Source organism: Hipposideros armiger, unplaced genomic scaffold (assembly GCF_001890085.2).
Source record: "Hipposideros armiger isolate ML-2016 unplaced genomic scaffold, ASM189008v1 scaffold_33, whole genome shotgun sequence".
Taxonomy (NCBI): Eukaryota; Metazoa; Chordata; class Mammalia; order Chiroptera; family Hipposideridae; genus Hipposideros; species Hipposideros armiger.
The window spans coordinates 3304035-3321918 of NW_017731383.1; the positions used below are offsets into that span (position 1 = coordinate 3304035).

General features: G+C 55.9%; 1 protein-coding gene across 3 annotated transcripts in view; it reads right to left on the reverse strand.

The window, feature by feature from the left end:
- Nucleotides 1-3075: 3075 nt before the first annotated feature.
- Nucleotides 3076-17884, reverse strand: part of FBXL18 (F-box and leucine rich repeat protein 18) — a 30244-nt gene continuing 15435 nt past the window's right edge. For 2 of the 3 annotated variants that reach the window (XM_019637585.1, XM_019637586.1), the window contains exons 4-5: nucleotides 16221-16439; nucleotides 3076-3232 (exon numbers count right to left, since the gene is read on the reverse strand). In XM_019637585.1, the coding sequence (XP_019493130.1) occupies nucleotides 3076-3232; nucleotides 16221-16439 (376 nt within the window). Of the gene's footprint in view, nucleotides 3233-16220; nucleotides 16440-17884 lie in introns of those variants that run through there. The other variant, XR_002123415.1, reaches the window with a different exon arrangement.

Below are 17884 nucleotides of genomic sequence, written 5' to 3' on the forward strand. Positions count from 1 at the left end.
CAAGCCCACCACCAGGGCCTGTCCTGGGCTGTAGTCCGGGGCCTGAGCAGACAGCGCCTTCCCACCACGTGCACACACAGTGGCCTCGGGGGCCTGGCAGAGATGGGGATAAGATCCCACCATTGTCTGAGATCGACGTGTTCCCAGTGCAGCCTCCCTGGGCTTGGAACAGAAATACACGTGAGCAAAGCAGCTGAGAGCAGGGAGGGAGCCTGGTCTCTGCTTCCCTCAGGCTCGAGTGCCTCCCTGGGGGCACCTGCAGACCTGTGTGGCCTGGTGGGCAGCCCAGGCGGAAGGGCAGGGTCCCTTTGAACAAAAGGAAAATGCCCTGCTGCCTCCTGGCTCACTCCCTCTCCCCCAGTCTCACACATACCACGCACACACGAGTGTGCATCCATGCACGCAGACACAGCATGCACACGTACATGTGTAGACATACAAGCACACCATGCACATGCATGCACACACATGCACACGCGCGCACACACGGACGCCAGTGCTGACCAGCCCCCTCTCAGCAGGCAGCATATGGTCTGCCGCTTAACAGCCCGGCTCTGCCAATTGGGGACCATTAGGGTGGGTTCTTTTCCCAGCGTAAAATGCTGCAGAATATAAATTGCAATTAACACCGGTGCCAAAATAGCACTTAGCGAGAATAAGCACATTATTAACATCTGGTGAGTCCTGTCTTGGGTGTAGAAGCAGCGGAAATTCTTGCTCTAAGTAAAAGGATGGTTGCAGGGGACGCTGAAAATACAAGGTCTACCATTTGGGGGCTACTTTCCAACGTAGCTCGCGCCCCAGCCTCCCGTGAACGGCCCCTCCCAGCTGTCTATTGGCACAAACGATGCTCCCGGGGAAAACTGCTTGCTCACGACAACAGCCATCCAGGCGAGAGCGAGAAAACACAGCCGCAGCCTCTGCACAAATTCCCGGTGGGAAGGTCACTCCCATACCTGAGCCCAGGTGGCTCTGGATAAAAGAAGGGTACCTAGAGCCATCCAGGGTCCAGGGGGTCCTGGAGTTGGCCAGACCACATGCCTCCCTCCTGGGCTGTGTCCCCCTTGTTTGTCAAGCTGTGACCAGCCACACCCTTGCTTTGAGGACAAGAAGTGGTCAGTCCCCACACCACCCTTCCTGATCGCCCTCGCGTGGTGGTCTCTAGGTGCCATCTGAAAGAAATGCCCAGAGATTTGGGAGGGGGATGCTCCCACACCTCTCAGACCCTCGTAAGCAGCCGTGTGCCTACCAGGGACCTTGGCCTTACCTCTGGGGCCCAGGGCAGCCTTTCCTGTGCCTGTAAGGTCAGGAAGAGACCGGACCAGGTTGTGGCTCTCAGGCGAAGGTGAAGGCTGTAGGTCTGGGGCGGGGCAATCGCCTGGAGGCAGAGAGCCACCAGCTGCAGCCCAGAACAGGGGAGAGGTGACTGCAACCATGGCAAGAAAACCAGGGTGAAGGGGGGGCATGCTCAGCCCAGCTCCCCTGTGCAAACACCGTCCACTCATCAAGGGACGTGGAGCAGAGCCAGAGCTGCTGGGCACTCAGGAAGACCACAGCACGGGGAGGCCCTGCATCTCCAGGCCAGGAGTGCTGGTCTCCTGAGGCCGCCGTCGGAAGGCTTCCCGGACCCTCTCAGCCTGGTGGGGTGGGGGCTGCTGAACTGTTGGCCCCTTGAGAACCCAGGGAAGGGCAGGGGAATGAATGCCCAGGGGCGAGGTCCCCAGTGCTTTAATAGCAGGTAACTGCAGGATGCACTACACAGAATGGGGGTGACTGTCACCATGGAAACAGAGTAGGAAGATGGCCGGGCTGGAGGCTACAGAGCATGGGCGGCAGCGGTGTGAGCAGGGCCTGGTGGGCTCTGCACCCCCAGCCCAGAGTGGGAGGGAGGCAGGCGCACGACAGGCTCAACACGAAGGTCCTGGGGAGGCAGCTCTGTGGGGACTGAGGCGCCCCGGCCGGAAGCCATCCAGCGTCCCCCCGAGTGTCCAGGAGCCCCCAGCCAAGGGGATGCCGGCTCTGGGGTGGGTCTTGCAGATGAGAAGGCAGAGGCAGTGGCTGCGCACAGAGGGAGGCCCTGGATGCTGGGAGGTCGGTCCTCATTTTTGGAATAGCTGCATTGAACTTTTTTAAAGTGCTAAATAAAGCTATCTGAAGTGGGGTAATCTGATCACTACTCGGCCTTAAACCTCCTTTCAAGGTTTTCTAATGAAGCCTTGAACTTCTGGATTTCCCCAGAAACACAGATCTTCCTGTGGGCCTCCAGCCTCCAAAACTGAGTGCCCACGCTGCCCCAGGGGCCCCTGACCACACTGGCCCTGCCTCGTCCGACATCACCTGGCTGGAAACATCCCGGAGACATAACTGGGTGGAAACGGGTCTCACTGGGAAGGGGAGCCCCCGATCTGCAGCGCCTCGCTGCATCACACTCAAAGCCGACCCACGCGGGCACCCAGGCACACGGGTCACTGGCCTTGCCATCGAGGACATCAGTGTGAACATCTCACAGGGTGAGCGTGTCCGCACACACGCACGGTCACCCCCAGCACTGGGCCCCAGGCCACCCCTCCATGTAGCAGGGTGACAGGTGACCAGGAACACATGAACAGAGCGACACTCCTGGGGGTTGAAGCAAGGGGGCAGCACTGGGGCCACGCGGCGCTCTGGGGACCTGGTCAGGGCCCCAAGGAGTCAGCACGCATGATCCGTGTCTCGAGTGAAGGACGCCCCCGGCTGGCTCCTCCCGTCCATCCTCCTCACGCCATTTCAACCCAGATTTCACAGGGAGACGAGTCCTCACAGGAGAAAGCAAAGGAAGCATCGGAAGCCCCGGGGGAAAAGGTGGGTGCGCAGGATGGCCGGGCAGAGGGCTCCCTTCCTCTTGTGACCCAGCCGGGGGTCCCAGTGTCCAGCAGGCTCCAGGGGGTCTGCGGACAGGGACTGTGCATCAGTGGCACCGAGGCCAGAGGCCACACGCCCGTCCAGGCAGTCCTGCTTCCTCGGCCATGGAGACGACAGACGGCGGGCGGAGGGCTCGGGCGATGGAAGCAGCTTCGCCCAGGCTAGCCGTCCCTGTCACCACCACAGGTTTGGTGGCTCCTCAGCCACTCTGCTTTTAAATAAGGTGATCTCGTCCAGGTGCACCATGGGGACGTCCCGGATGACATCGGTCAGGCCCTCGTGCAGCAGAGGGAAGATGACAACATTCAGCGCGGGCCGCTCGGCCTGGAAACTGAACCAGAGGCAAGCTGTTAGCAGGGCCCACGGAGGCCACCCACAGGAGGGAGGCCACCTGCACGGGCTGTGGGCTCAAGCGTCTCCCTGCTGGGGATTGGGGGTTGTCACGCTTCTGTCCGGACACAGAGGAGGCACCCACAAGGTGCCAGGCAGAGGAATGGGAGGCCAAGGTGGCTACCCTGGAGCAGGAGAGAGGCCTGTCAGAACAGCCCGTGTTCCTGGCAGTGGGAGGGGTGTCCCCGGATAGAGAGATGCCAGGGAGCTGCAGAACCAAGGACAGCACCTGCAGGGGGTGTAGAGAAGGGACACGGCCAAACCCACAGGTTTGTAAACCCACAGGCTGCCCTGGAGGGGAGCAAACTCCCAAGTCAGATGAGGCAGCAACTCTGCCAGGAGAGGAAACCAAGGTGGCCACCAGGAGCCAGGAGCTGTCGTCGGAACATGTGACAAACAGCTGTCGGGTTATCTCCCCACCACTGCACCCACAGGTCCCCCTCTGTGCAGTGGACGAGAAGCACAAGTGTGCCATTTCCACAGGGTCTGCAGGCCAGGCCCTGTGCTAACCGCTGACAGACGTTACCTTGTGTCACCCTCCCTGAGATACCAGGAAGCGGGCTGGCACAGTGACCACCCCCTTCCCTGAGGAAGTGGGGCTTGAGGAGGGGGCGCCTCGCCACAGTGGGGGTCCCTCAGCAGCAGAATGGGGCTCCTCCCTTGCTGGCCTGATTGGGATGGACCCACCCCATGTGGTGGCCATGAGAAAAAACCAAGTGCCTCCCCAAGAACTGGAGGAAAGGGAAAGGGACACAGTGGCCCCCACAGGGCGAGATAGAAGACATCCAGAACCCAGAGCAACTCTGGTCATCAGAGAAACATCTGTCCCACGGCTCTCGGTGGGCAAGAGGCGTGAAGGTGCCACACAACAGGGAACCCAGGCATGTGCCAAAACTGAAGCAAGTTTCCCCACGCAGCGCCTGCTGAAAGGAGGAAACCTCGTTGCAGCCTCTCCCCATGGCCCCCAGCACTGGATTAACGACACATGCAAAGAAGATGCCAGAAAGGTGCTCATAAAACTTGATGTTTTGGCAATAAAGGTGCTGAGGAAATATGCCTCCAGTCTGTGCGCAGTGTTCTGCTCGCAGGCAGCAGTGCCTGTGACCGTGAACCTCGCAGGCAAGTCCCTGCCTGCACACGTGCACCGACTTGACTTGAAACGAAATATTCTCAGATGTGGGATGTGCGTGCAAAGGCTCCTTGCCTGCCTCCCTCACTCCCCGGGCTTAACAAGCTGCTGTCAATTTGCTGAAGGGGATGGATTTCTCAGCAAAAGCCAGGAATGCAACGGCTGCAAGTCCGCTCCTCCAGCAGCCCCGGGCTCTGGGAGCAGCACCTGGGAGACTGCACAGCAGGGCCCCGGGCAGCGGGTGAGGGTGCCACCACCAGGATGAAACCCACTTCCTTCTTGAGGCTTCAGTTTGCGTCTGGATCACCCTGGGCCAGGACAGAGCTGCAGCCAGCACACCCTGCCAGCCCCGCCCGGTCCTCAAGGAGCCTGCCACACTCTCCTGGACCCTCACTGTTCCTATGCAGAGGCGGGCCTCACCCAGAGCTAAGCCTGGAGTTGGTGACAAGAAAGTGGGGATGACAGCAAATGCAGAGAAAGAGTCATTCACTTCCAAGTGCAGGCTTCGCGCTCCCTTGGGAGGGCAGGGCCCACGGGTGGAGGCTTGCTCTTGGCTGGGCCGGGCGCCTGTGGGCCATGAGCTCCCTGTGGTCTGCTGCGTAACCTGCACACGTGTTATAATGTTCTGTTCATTTGTGTGATTCAAATGTATCTGGAGGTTTAAGTAAATAGTAAATGAAATAAAACGAAACTCCTTCCAGCTATCCACGTTTAGAAGCCAGACTGAGCTGGTGACTGATAGCAGGACACGTCACCCCTTGAGACCCCTCCACTGACTGGCTAATGGCATCACTCACCGAGGACAAAGGCCTGGCCTGTGAGGTGACAGGTTGGCCCCCTGGTGCACTCCCCAGGCCTGGCTCTGCCCTCAACTGTGCCCCACGATGTCCTGGGCAGCAACGCTGGTTTGGGAAGTGCGTCTGGCAGCATGGGGTGGGAGCCCTGGCCTTCCTGGGGCTGTGCTCACCAGGGCTGTCACCTAAGGGCCAAAGAGGCAAGACTGACAGAGACCAGGCACAAAGACCACGTGGGCACAGGGTCTGCTCGCTTGTTCTGAAACCTGGCACCCACACGCTCGGCCACTTGGCTCCCACAAGAGGCAGCAAGAAGTGACAGCGAGGGGTGAGAGGAGACAGTGAGGAGCGAATCCCCAAGTGGTCACCGTGGATCTGGGCAGAAAGGCTGGCCCCTTAATGAGGATCTAAGGGTATTCACTCAGGGCTTTCGAAAAGACGGCTTAAGAAAAGTTAGACTAACTCTCTGCCATCTGCCATGGCTGGAAGGGATGCACTGAAGAAAAAGTCCTGCCCAAGGTCCTTAAACACACACTTACCCAATGCCTCTCTCAGCATTCCAGGAGGCAGAAAATATTTTTTTACCTAAGAAACACCTGCTGGGGGTTTTTCTTTGCTTGAGAAGCTAGAAACAAAATTAAAGCTGACAGCCTCTTCTCCCAAAATAAAGGTCTTACAGAAAAGCCAAAGGAATAAGATATTTTATAAAAGCCACTTGCATTGCAGCAACCATGTTCAAGGGGCACCTAGGAGATGGGGGCCAAGAGTTACAGGAGCTGATGCGGGAATGCCCACCAAAGGTTCACGGAACGCCGGCACGGATCGGGGGGCACCCAAAGCCAACCTGGAATCAGCCCGGCGCCAGCTTCTGCCCCACAATCCGCGCTCACGGCCAGTAGGGGCCTCGCACAGAGGACAGGGCAAGAAGGATCCGGGCTCTGAAATGCTCGGTGTTGGCCACTGTCATCCTGCTGCAGAGTCCTAGGTCTCGCATGGAGGGACGAGACTGTACATCCACGGGCCCTGGACCACTGGAGCCGGTAACATGAGCAAGAGGCTCTGGGACCAGAAAGGCCTGACCGACAGCCGAGCCTTCCAAACAGACTAGAACACAGAGGAGTCGGCTTGGGGTGTCCCCGGCTGCCTTCTCTTTCCCTCCCCAAAAGGGGCGACAGATCGCTCAGCTCCTTCCAGGGACCCTTCATGCAGATGCAAGCAAAGAAATGTATCACACCCCACTCGGTTTTAAACACACCTTGCTTTTCTCCACTTGAAAGACACCTCCGTGGAAGACATCAAGAGCTTGCTCGCATCATCCTGCTGACCGGATGCTTCATGATTTCTTTCTAGTCTCCTGCTGACAGACATCTGGGTTGTTTTCTATCTTTTGCTAAAACCAACAGCACAGCTGCGCAGAGCTGTGTACAAACCACGTGGATGTACCCATGTGTAGAGCCAGGTCCTGGAGGTGAGACGCGTGCGGGTCAAGGGTGTGAAGTGTGATCTGCGGCTGGCTCAGCCTCCACAGAGGTAGCCTATCTGTCGCCTCCTGCCACTACACGGAGAGCTTTTTGCCAGATGGGTGCTACTGTTGATTCCACACTGAAGTGCAGCGTGCACAGTGAACATCACAGACGGAGCACACCAGTGTGATCAGCACCCACCCCTGACCACACAGCACAGACACCAGCCACGCCCAGAAGCCCCTCGGGAAGCCCCACTCACTGTCCCCAAGGGCGGTCACGCGACTTCTGCCAGAGTGGACCTGCACCTGCTTGTGAATGTCCTAGGAACAGAATTGTTCTCAGCGAGGTGTGTCACGTTTGCCTTACGGGTGAGACTGGGGTTTTTTTCCTGGGACCAGGGGTCCCCAGTAGCCCCCGTCTGGCGCCCTCGGACCCTCTGCCAGTTCTGAATGGTGTGGCTGGCCTCATCCTCACTGAGGTGTACGCTGACGGAATCAGACCTTTGCCTGTGATATGACTCACAGATCACGTTTTTCCTAGTTTATCATCTTTTATAAACTTTTAAAACATGCAGACATTCAGCTTCACTCACAAAAAAATATAAATTAAAAATAGTCAGTATCCATCAACAGATGAATGGACAAACTAAATTGGTCTATCCATACAATGAAATATTATTCATCCATAAAAAGGAAGGACATTCTGATCCACGCTACTGCATGGATGGCCCCTGAGGGTGTTACACTAAGTGAAATAAGCGAGTCACATGGACCAGCCAAGTGGCATGCCGGTTAGGAATTGGCTTGGGACTCCAGCTCTGAGCAGCAGGGCCGCCAGTTCGGATCCCACATGTGGGCCAGTGATGCTGCGCCCTCTACAACTAAGATGGTGAACAACAGCTTGACCTGAAGCTTGGCTGCCGTGCATCGCCAGCGATGGCATAGGATGCAGTGAGCTGCCGTGAGCTACCATGAGCGGCAGGCAGCCAGCATGAGCTGCCAAGAGCTGCTGTGAGCGGCCGTCCAATGGCCAGCGAAGGACTGCCTCACCCTGGGAAGAGCGTAATGAAAATACCAACATGGGCCAGTGAAGCGACGTCCTCTACAACTAGACTGAAGAACAAAAGGACAGCAACTTGACTGTTCCCCTTCTCCGATTCCCCAACACTGTTCCCCTCTACCAATTCCCCCAATAAAATCTCCAAAAAAGAAAGAAAGAAGGGAGTCACAAAAAGACCAACACTGTGGATCCATTCCTGTGAGGTCCCTGAGAGGAGTCAAGTAGGTTGACACAGAAAGCAGGAGGTGGCTGTCAGGACTACAGGAAAGAGGAAAAGGTGAGGTATTGTTTAATGCACATGGAGTTTGTTTTGGGGACAAGGAGAAGGTTTCAGGTGTGGATTGTGATGGGTACATAACATTTAATGCCACTGAGTTGTACACTTACGAGTGGTTAAAATGATAACTACTACCTTATAGATGTTTTATCACAATAAAAATTTTAAAAAGAAGAGCAGAGGGCCGGCTGAGTGGCTCAGTTGGTTAACAGCTCACTCAAGAGTGCGAGCTCTGAGCAACAGCGGTTCAATTCCCAGCCTGAGCTGAGCTGCTGCTGAGCTGCCAACAGGTGGCAGGATGGCTCAGCTAAAAAAAAAAAGAAGAGCAGAACCTGCCTGCAGAGACGTTCCCAAGAAAGGAGGTTGCCCCGCTCAGACCCGAGGCCCTCAGGCTGACAAACTGACAGCGGTCAGCAACCAGGAGGGACAAGGCTCCTGAGGGGGCACCAGAAACGCACTCACATTCAGAGAACCAGCACGTCCTCACCTCGGATGGCTCCAGCCACAGGCAGAGAAGTGTCAGGGGACAAGTCTCTGCCACCCCACCATCCACTTGCCTGAAGTCAGTGCCCCTGCCACTGGGACAGGGCACTGTGGATTATGTCAGGGGGCAGTAGGTGTAGTGGGCGGCCACACCGGCATCCAATGCCTGCTCGGCCACTTACTTGCAAGACAACTGTGGCAATCCACACACCGCACAAAGCTAGGCTGCCTCATCTGCAAAGTGGGGAGAAGGCACTGCCACCACACGATTGCCGGGGGCCCCCATGCAGCGTTCATCAGGGCGGGCAGAGAGTCGGCAGTGACGCCACCACCAGAGGCTACAGCAGAGCTGGGAGGCAGGGATGATGCTGCTACTTTACAGACAGGAAACTTGGCTCAGAGAGGGAAGTGACTGGCTCCGTCACAGAGCCAGTAGATGAAGAGGGCAGAATGCGAACTTGGGTCGTGCCATCTGACGGCATCAGGTGGGTCTGACCTCAGCAGGGTGCCACATGGATCAAAGCTAACTGCCATCACTCCACGTAGGAGATCGAGAGAGAACCGGCGTGCTGACGCTGCCCTCACCCAACCCCAGATGCCACGAGGCCTTGCAGGAAGCTTTCAGGAGCGGGGAGTCAAAAGAAACTGGAAAAGCTGTGAAATGCCCTCAGAAGGGCTCTCTTCGCCCAGGGCAACGTCTGGGGGGACAGTGAACAGTGGAGGGGTAGCTTGGGGCACAGCACAGAGAGGAAAAATCAAAGGGCAGTTTCACCATGGAGGCCCTCGGCGGGCAGGCACAGCAGGGCAGCTGTATGCTCTTAACTTGGCTGGAGCAGGATGACTCGGTTTCTAGGAGACACAGGAAATGAAACAGAGAGGCTGGCTCTGGCCACTGGGCAGGTTGTCCCCGAGGCCAGGAGGGAGGTGTGGACAAACACTCCAACCCAATGAACATGGGGTGTAGAGCCTCCAGTGCCCTCAAGGAGTCACTGCTGTCCATGGCATTGCCCCAAACTCTAAATCCAGAACCAGCACCAGGGCCATCAGAAGGGCCCGAAGTGGGGGAAGATGCAGAAAAAAGCCGCCCCAAAACCTAGTGAAGGCTAACCACCAGGAGGAGTCAGAGGAAGGTCCAGAAGTTTACGTTTCAAACTTGAAAGAGCAAAGTCAAGACACGGGAGCTAAAAAGGAGCATGAATGCTGGGCAGGGTGCTGTGCTCGGGGCCGGACACACGCCTCCGCACCGTTACAACGACCTCCAGGCCTATTTCAAACGCACATGACATCTGAGGAAGCAGCCACCTGAGGCCAAAGCCTCCTAAGAGGCAGTGACCCAAACTCAGGTGCCGGTGCCAAACGTGCAAAGGGCACAGCGACAAGGAGAGATGACCGCCGACGACCACCCACTCGAATGCTGAGACGTGGCCACACGTAGGTCAGACATGAAAAGAGGCGACTTTCGCCAGTGACAGGACTGCAGGACATGACACCAGCCCCACGGGCGGAGTCACAGAGAAATAGGTGACACCTCAACGCCAGGCAGGTGAGCGGGCAGGTGAGTGGCAGAACAGTCTGGCGCTAGGTGCTTCCTCCCACTCAGTAATTCTCTGAGCTGGAAGCAGGGAAAAGGGTGAGAAAAAAGAAAGGCCTCAAAAGAAGTGACAGCAAACTCCAGCTTCTTCCTTTTCCTGATCTCAATTGGTGGCCCGCAAGCCTGGAGAAGACAGACCCTTTGCTCTGCTGTTGAGCACAGGTTACCATGAGCCATGGCGCCATCTGCTGGGACCTCATTGAAAAGCAGCTGGAACCCCATGGCACAGCAGCGAAGGCCTTAGTGGGGGCCACAGGTCCCTCGTACAGGGTCCCAGCTGCCCGGTGCCACCCTGCACTGCTTCCCAGCCAGGAAAGGCTTCCGCAGGCCATGCTGGATGGCCCGGACCCGTGGCAGGGCCTCACCATGGAGGCATGGGCAGCAGAGGCCACCGGATGTATGCCAAGGGGCCTCTCCCTCCAACTCGGGGGCGGCACCTTAGCTCTGCTGCCGGCAGCATGGCTGGAGGAGACAGGCTTTCAGCAGACCTGGGTCTGAACGCAGCCCTAGTGAGCATGGAAGATTCCGCAGCTCGTGAACCTCTCAGGACGTGGGGGCTGGGGCCAGGGACGAGCCCCCCGTGGCACCCAGCACAGCCCCTGGAGGGTACGGGTGCCCTTCTCCCCTCTGAACATAAACGCCCGTCCTTCCAGTGCTGGGGTCCTGGCTGCACTACTCGCCTGGAGCCTCGGTTTTCCCATCTTTACACTGGGGTAGGGACACGCACCTCACAGGTCTTTGATGAGGTCTGAACAACAGGGGCAGTAGTACACAGTGCCAGCACAGAAGGAGTACGTGGCGCAGAGAAGCTAGCCTGGCCCCCTGAACCCAGGACGGGGCCCAGAGCAGGGACTGGGAGCACACAAGGGGGCCACACTGGGACCGCGCAGGGCTCTCAGCACCACAGGCCAGAGAGCACCCCCAGTGCCCCTCAGCCAGCACCAGGTGCTCAGTGGCTCCCTGCCATGGGCCTGGGTCTGTGCCTGGTGCTGGGACACAGGACAGAGAGACTGGTGCAGCTCCCGCCCAGAACACCCACTTACCCAAGGCAAACATCGGGTAACCTGGTCTCACATACGCCAAGCATCAGCAATCAATGGCCCTCTAGGTATCAGCCATGACCCGCACCCACCGGGGCTGCCAGCAAGCCCAGCCCTGGACCTGGCTTGTGCTCAGGGTATAGAGATGAGTAAGGAAAGAGCTATTGTGCACTAGCCCTCAAAAACCTCAGTATCTGAAGGGGGATGCAGAAAACATAATATCTGGGCAAAGTGCTAAGTGCCTTAAGAAAGGGACAGGTGGTGTGCAGTCCAGGAAGCCGGAGGAGGGAGCTCACAGCCCATCAGGGGACCGTACTTGAGCGGGCCATGAGGACAGGCCACGAGGACAGCAGCAGGCTGCAGGCAAGGAGAGGTGTGGCAGATGGGGACCTTGTGGACAGAACTGAAAGTGAGAAAGAGAAGCTTGGGACAGGGACTGGCATCTAGTGCCCAGTCCGATCGACTGGCCTAGAGCATGGTGATGAGAAGGATTCTGAGGAGCACAAGGACAAAGCAGCTTTATCAGCTAGTGATGCCCATGAGGGGAGGAAGATGTTCAGACCCTCTCTGGTCACAAGCACAGCAATTCTGAACTGTTTAGTGACCTCGGATGTTCTCCACTTTGGAGAAGACTCCTAAGTGCACAATGGGACAACCGGGAACGACCAAAGCTGGTCCCCATCCCTGCAGGAAGTCCCCCTCAGGGGGGATGTGGGAGAATCCCCCAGGGTCTCTCTCAGAGCCCCTGGCCCTCAAACCACAAGAGGGAGCTAGCTGCCCAGTGCCTTCAATAGAACACTCCCCCAGGGAGCTGTCAGCCCCCCAAAGCTGGAGCCCCATGAATCAGGGTCCTACTGAGTGGGCCGTATGGTGAAGAAGAACTGGGCATGGTGGCATCTTCATCGCCACACCTGAAAAAGACATCCTTTGTCTCCTCCTATGCCAGCTGCCAGCCCAGCGGGCAGAAAGAAGGCGGACCGGCCAGACCACCTGCCCTGCACCTCCCTTCCTACAGCCCCCTGAAAACTGAGCATCCCGGCGGGCACTGGCTCCATCTCACAGAGGAGGACGCCAAGGGGCGAGGACATAACGTGAGCAGCAGGTATGCCCTCCAACACCCAGCCTCTCCCCGGGCCCCATAGCTGGAAGACGAAGGTCTGAAGCGAAGGAAAGTCACTGATCCAGAATTAGCTATACCGGCCACAGAAAGCAGCATGACCACCACGTAACAGATACCAAACAGCATTAAAAAAAAACATTTGCAGCTTTACTTACTGACAACAAATAAATCCATGCTATAGTGTTAAAACAAAGCAATCACATGACAAAACCATATAATAGCTCTGGCCTGGGCCTGCTGGCCACGATGACCTCTGCAGGGTGGAGCCATGGGAAGCTTTCACTTAAAAATAGCTCGATGCAGGCCAGCCAAGTGGTGTGTTGGTTAAGAGTTGGCTTGGGATGCCAGCTCTGAGCAGCAGGGCCCTGGTTCGGATCCCACATGAGGGCCAGTGACACTGCGCCCTCTACAGCTAAGATGGTGAACAACAGCTCGACCTGGAGCTGGGCTGCCATGAGTCGCCAGCGATGATGTAGGCTTCAGTGGAGCTGCAATGGGCTGCCATAAGCTACCATGAGCGGCCAGCAGCTGGCGTAAGCTGCCAAGAGCTGCCGTGAGCAGCCATCCAGTAGCCAGTGACCGATCTGCCTCACCTGGGAAAAGCGAAATGATAATACCAACATGGGCCAGTGAAGCGACGTCCTCCACAACCAACTAGACTGAAGAACAAAAGGACAGCAACTTGTCTGTTCTCCTTCCTGATTCCCCAACGCTGTTCTCCTCCCCCAATTCCCCAATTAAAAAAAAAAAAAAGTTCAATACATAGTCTAAATTTTTAGAAATATTATAGACACATGTTATTTTTACAACCAGGGAGGGGGAAACCTTAACTCAAATTTCTCCCAGGAAATTCAGCAGCAAACCACAAAGACAACAGACCAACATGCAGTGAGCATGCTGGCTGGGCCGGGTCCATGATTCTGGAGACCTCCTAGCTGGTGGCTCTTCTCCCAGTTTTAAGAACAGCTGGGGCTTCCTCCCTGTCACCTCCCCCACTGGCATTGATACAGAAAGCGGGGGTGGAGGTGGTGGTGGGGGGTGACTCTTTCGGGACGCTGAAACGAGGGCATGCACACTCAAACCTCCGTCAGGGGGCTCGGTGGCATTTCCTCAGGACATGTATGTAAATGCCTCACTCCCGAACCTGCTTAGGTCCTATTCTCCCCAGGAAGCACTCCTCCTGACCTGCATTCAAATTCTGGTGCTCACCTAGATTCCAGCTCCCACTCCAGGAAGGCCACCCTCACTACAGGAAGCTGGGCCTGGGTTTGCAGGAAGGGCAGGCAGAGGGCACACACCTTCCACAAAGGCCTCGACAGGGGATAAGGAGCGGAAACGCTGCCCTGAGAGGGAGGGTTATTTGTAAATCCACCACCAAGTAACCACTGCTCCTAAATCTAAGTAAAGTGCAGAGACACAAAAAATTTAGAATTCAGAGATCTTTGCACCAATTCATAGAACCAGAAAGTGCAATAAAGGTTCCCAGGGGCTGGGCAAGGTGGGTGGGGGCAGAGTCTCAGTTTGGGAAGGTGAGAAAGTTCTGGAGTCAGACGGGGGGATGGTTGCACACCAGTGTGAATGCACTTAATGCCACTGTACACTTAAAAACAGTTAAGATGGTAAATTTTGTTATATATATTTTATCAAATAAAAAAAGAATGCAGAGCTGTAAAATGAGCAAGAGCTGTATGAACTGATAAGGAGTGGTTTCCAAGATAGTAAGTGAATAAGCAAAGCGCATATGAGAAGGGAGATAGGAGGAAACATTCATGCACGTGCTCCTCTGTGCAAAAGGCACACACAGTACACGCAGCAGTTCCGGGTTCAGGCGTCCTGCACAGAGATGTCACTTGTGTGTTCACTGGACAAGCTGCCAGGTACCTTTGGCCAAGTATGTGTTTACTGTCTTTGCAGCAGGAGATGGTGAGCTCGGTTTTGCCTGCGATTTGTGACAGGCAGTGAAGTAAGGCCGTGTCCAGGGGATAAATGGGAACGGTGAGGCTGGTGAATCTGGGGAGGGTGCTAACGAGGTGGGGAGAGAGGATGGGACGCGGGAGGGTGAGGGGCGGACTTCTCCAAGCACCCCCTTTTACAGAGCTGACTGAGAAGCACAGGAAAGCTTCACACACACACACACACACAAAAAAAAAAAACCAAAGAAACAAGCCAATCAGGATGTAGGGTGAACGCAAAACCGAATGTTACACGGCAATAAATGTGCCTGACTGCATGACGGGGCCACACCGAAGGAGGCAGAAAGCAAGGAACAATCCTGACAGCTTGGGAGAGTGGTATTCTGACTGGATACCATGAGGCTAGGGCGAAGGGTGTGCACAAATATTGTCCTCCAGGCAGCAGATTTGTCTCTCATGGGGCAGTGGGTTAGGAATTCTGAAACTGCTCATGCGTCCACCAGGACTGAACAAACCGGCAAATATACTGTGGATAACAAGAGTGGGTTGTTCGCTGTTGGAGGGGGAAGTTACCAGTCGGGAAGGGACAGGCTACGAGGAGCCCTGTGATGCTGGGATGGAGTCAGAGATGTCGGTATGAACTCATTTTCAACATAAAGGAAAACAGATAATACGAAAATAAATATAGGTGTGTGTGTGTGTGTGTGTGTGTGTGTGTGTGTGATGTACACAGATCATCTTCCTACTCTGTCCAGGAGAGGGCTTAGCAGCAATGACACCCCAGGCGCAACGAGCACACCTACTGCCATGGTCTTGGTTTCTAAAGACTATTATATTCTCCCACACAAGGAACCAGAGCTCTTTCCAGAAATGGCTGACCCCACGGCTGGGACAGGAAAAATACAAGATGAGCCTGGAATGTCCTGTAGTGACAGAAAATATGGAAGAGCTCAAAAAAGGAAGGGGCATGTTGACAGGGCCCAATCTGAAAGAAAACGCTCTCAGCCAGATCTGGAACAATCTGAGTGACAGCATGAACCAAACATGTCTGAATGAAACAAACACCCATGAGCCCACACTGATGTAAGTAAATAACTGAATGAATAAAGAAATACATAGGAGAAGGGACAGGTCTTTCCCCCAGTAGAGTTCCCGTTAACAAATATGGAAGGGATGAAGGAAGCAGCAAACCATCACAGGGCAAACATCAAAGTATTCGCTGCTATTAGCTCCACCAAGAGATGCTACAATTAGTGGGCAAAGTCTGAGAAACAGGGTAACTGCAGACTCTTAAAGAATCTCCCCACAAGATGTTTATTAACCAGAAAGGGAACAACAGTGCCTTTACAGGAAACACCTGGCAGATACCGCCTTAACCAAGCGATCAAGGTTAACCTCACCAGTGATGAGACATGGGGATACCAGGGCTCTCTGACATGCTACACGGAGAAGTACACACACAGCGTCACCTCTGGGGCTTGCCGGCCAAACAAACCCAAACTGATGCGCATTCTACCAAATACCCAGCCAGTGCTCTCCAACAGTGTCAAGGTCACAAAAAAACAGGAAAGAGTGAGGACAGTCACAGACTGACGGCTAAGGAGACGCGACAGCTGAGCCCGACGAGGGTTCTGCATCGAGTCCTGAGCAGGAGGACCAGTGGGAGAACGGTGAAATTCTGAGGTCCCAGGTGGACCAACCATACTGCATCGTTCACCCCTCGTTTTGATGACCACGCTGCGGGGACACATGAGGTAACATTATGGGAGACAGGAAGATGAAAATGCTTTTGTATTCAGGAGTGAGGGGGCTTCGACTGCACAGAAAATGGACCATGTGGCAGAGAGAACGCCCAGGGAGATGAGCTCATGCTGTAAATGGAAACCTGCCCTGTGTTCTCACTCCATCTCTGCCCAGCGTTTCTTAATTCCAGGAAATAACTGTCGGGCGGTCAACGAAGCCGGAGGGAGGAACAGCACCCGGGACCTCTTTGGGGACAGTGTCGCCGCCGAGGCCTCCTGGCCACCCCCAGCACTACCCAGCCCGCGCCCACTCACCTTCGGAGGAGGGACTGCTGCAGGCTCTTGCAGGTGGTGAGGGACTCCCCAGTGAACATGTGGCACACGACGACATGCAGGCAGCGGGCCATGAAGCCCAGCACGGCCTCGGGCTGCAGGGTGCCGCTGCGGGAGACGAGGCACAGCCGCTGCAGTGCAGAGCACTGGCTCAGTGCCTGGAAGAACTGGGCATTGGCGCTGAAGTAGGGCTGTTCCAGCCTGCGGAGAGAGGGCAGCGTGAGTCCTGAGCCCTGCTGCTCACGGACAATACGATAGGGCACTGTGAGCGGGGCCTCCTGGTCCAGGGACCCCAAGCACAGTGGGGACCCGCCCTCCCTAGCAAGCAACCAGGCCGAGACCAGGCTGCTGCTCAGCTGTGGGGACGCTGCCACGTGCCGGGGTGATGCTGTTCTCTTCCCTCAATGTTCCGAGTCTCCCCTGAGTCCAGCCAAGCAAACCCATCTAGCCACCCCACTCCCAAAGCCCAGGTACTGTGCAAATCACTCCCTGTGGAAACACTGCGTCAGACCCAGGACCGTGGGTCTCTCTCTCTGGGCCACGGCCCTACCCACGGAGCAGACACACACACACAGGTGTGCCGGGGCAGCCAGCAAGACCTGCTGCGTGCGAGACCCGCAGGGAACCCCACAAGGCGCGTTTCTCACCGTAAACTGACAAGGCCAGCTTAACTTTCTGGGACCGCCCTGAGAAGGTGGTTTGTGGCTGTGGACTCTCATCATAAAAGGAGAGAAGCTTCCAGGGTGAGCAAGAAATGCCCACACCTATCCCCAAAGAGCAGCAGGAATACCCTGGGGACAGTGTCCCCTTTCAGGACCCTTGAGTCCCCAGGTGGAAGGAGAGCCCAAGTGCTCTGAACGCAGTGACACCCTGAGAGAGGCTGACCCAACCAGGACATAGGTAAGAGGCAGTCAACAGGTGCCCCCTTCCCCCCCACCCCCAAGCCCAAACCAGAGCCACATGGACCTCATGCTCCAGTCTCCATCGCCCTGACAACGGGGACACTAATGAGTCACAGGACGAGAGAAGGGATTTTACAATCAGGCCTGTGAGGAAAAAAGATCCTGGTCGTCCAGAGCAGTTGTCCAACAGAAGCTTCCAGAATGTCTATTCTGAGTCCTCCGTCTGGGAGCCAGTCACCGAAATGCAGCTAGTGAGACTGGGTTTGAATTTTATTTTAATAAAATGTAAGTAGAAATTCTAGTAAGCTCCTGACACTAAGATTGTGGGGGAACCGCGGGTCCTTCTAGGGTGTGATTTTGAAAAGCCTCACGTTCACTCCCCACCAACAGCACCAGCATGCAGAAAGCCCCTGGCAGGGCTGTCTGGGCACTAAAAAAGCCCTAAGAAAACACTAAGAAAGAACCGCCCGAGTGGCCACAGCCATCAGAGGGGACATGCAGCTGATGCCCCATGTCACACGCAGCACGAACCTCAGTGGACACTACTGAATGAGTTTCATCCTGAAAGAACTGGGGGCTCAGTTATGAGTGCAGAGCAGTGCCTGAGATGTGAAGGCAGCCATGTGGGGCTCCCAACTCACCCCAACCAGGGATAAGGCCATGGAGCCCAGAGAGTGTCTTCCCCACTACGGCTGGGGATTTTTTTCATTTTGCTCAAGAAAATGATTGAACATACTATTTGGT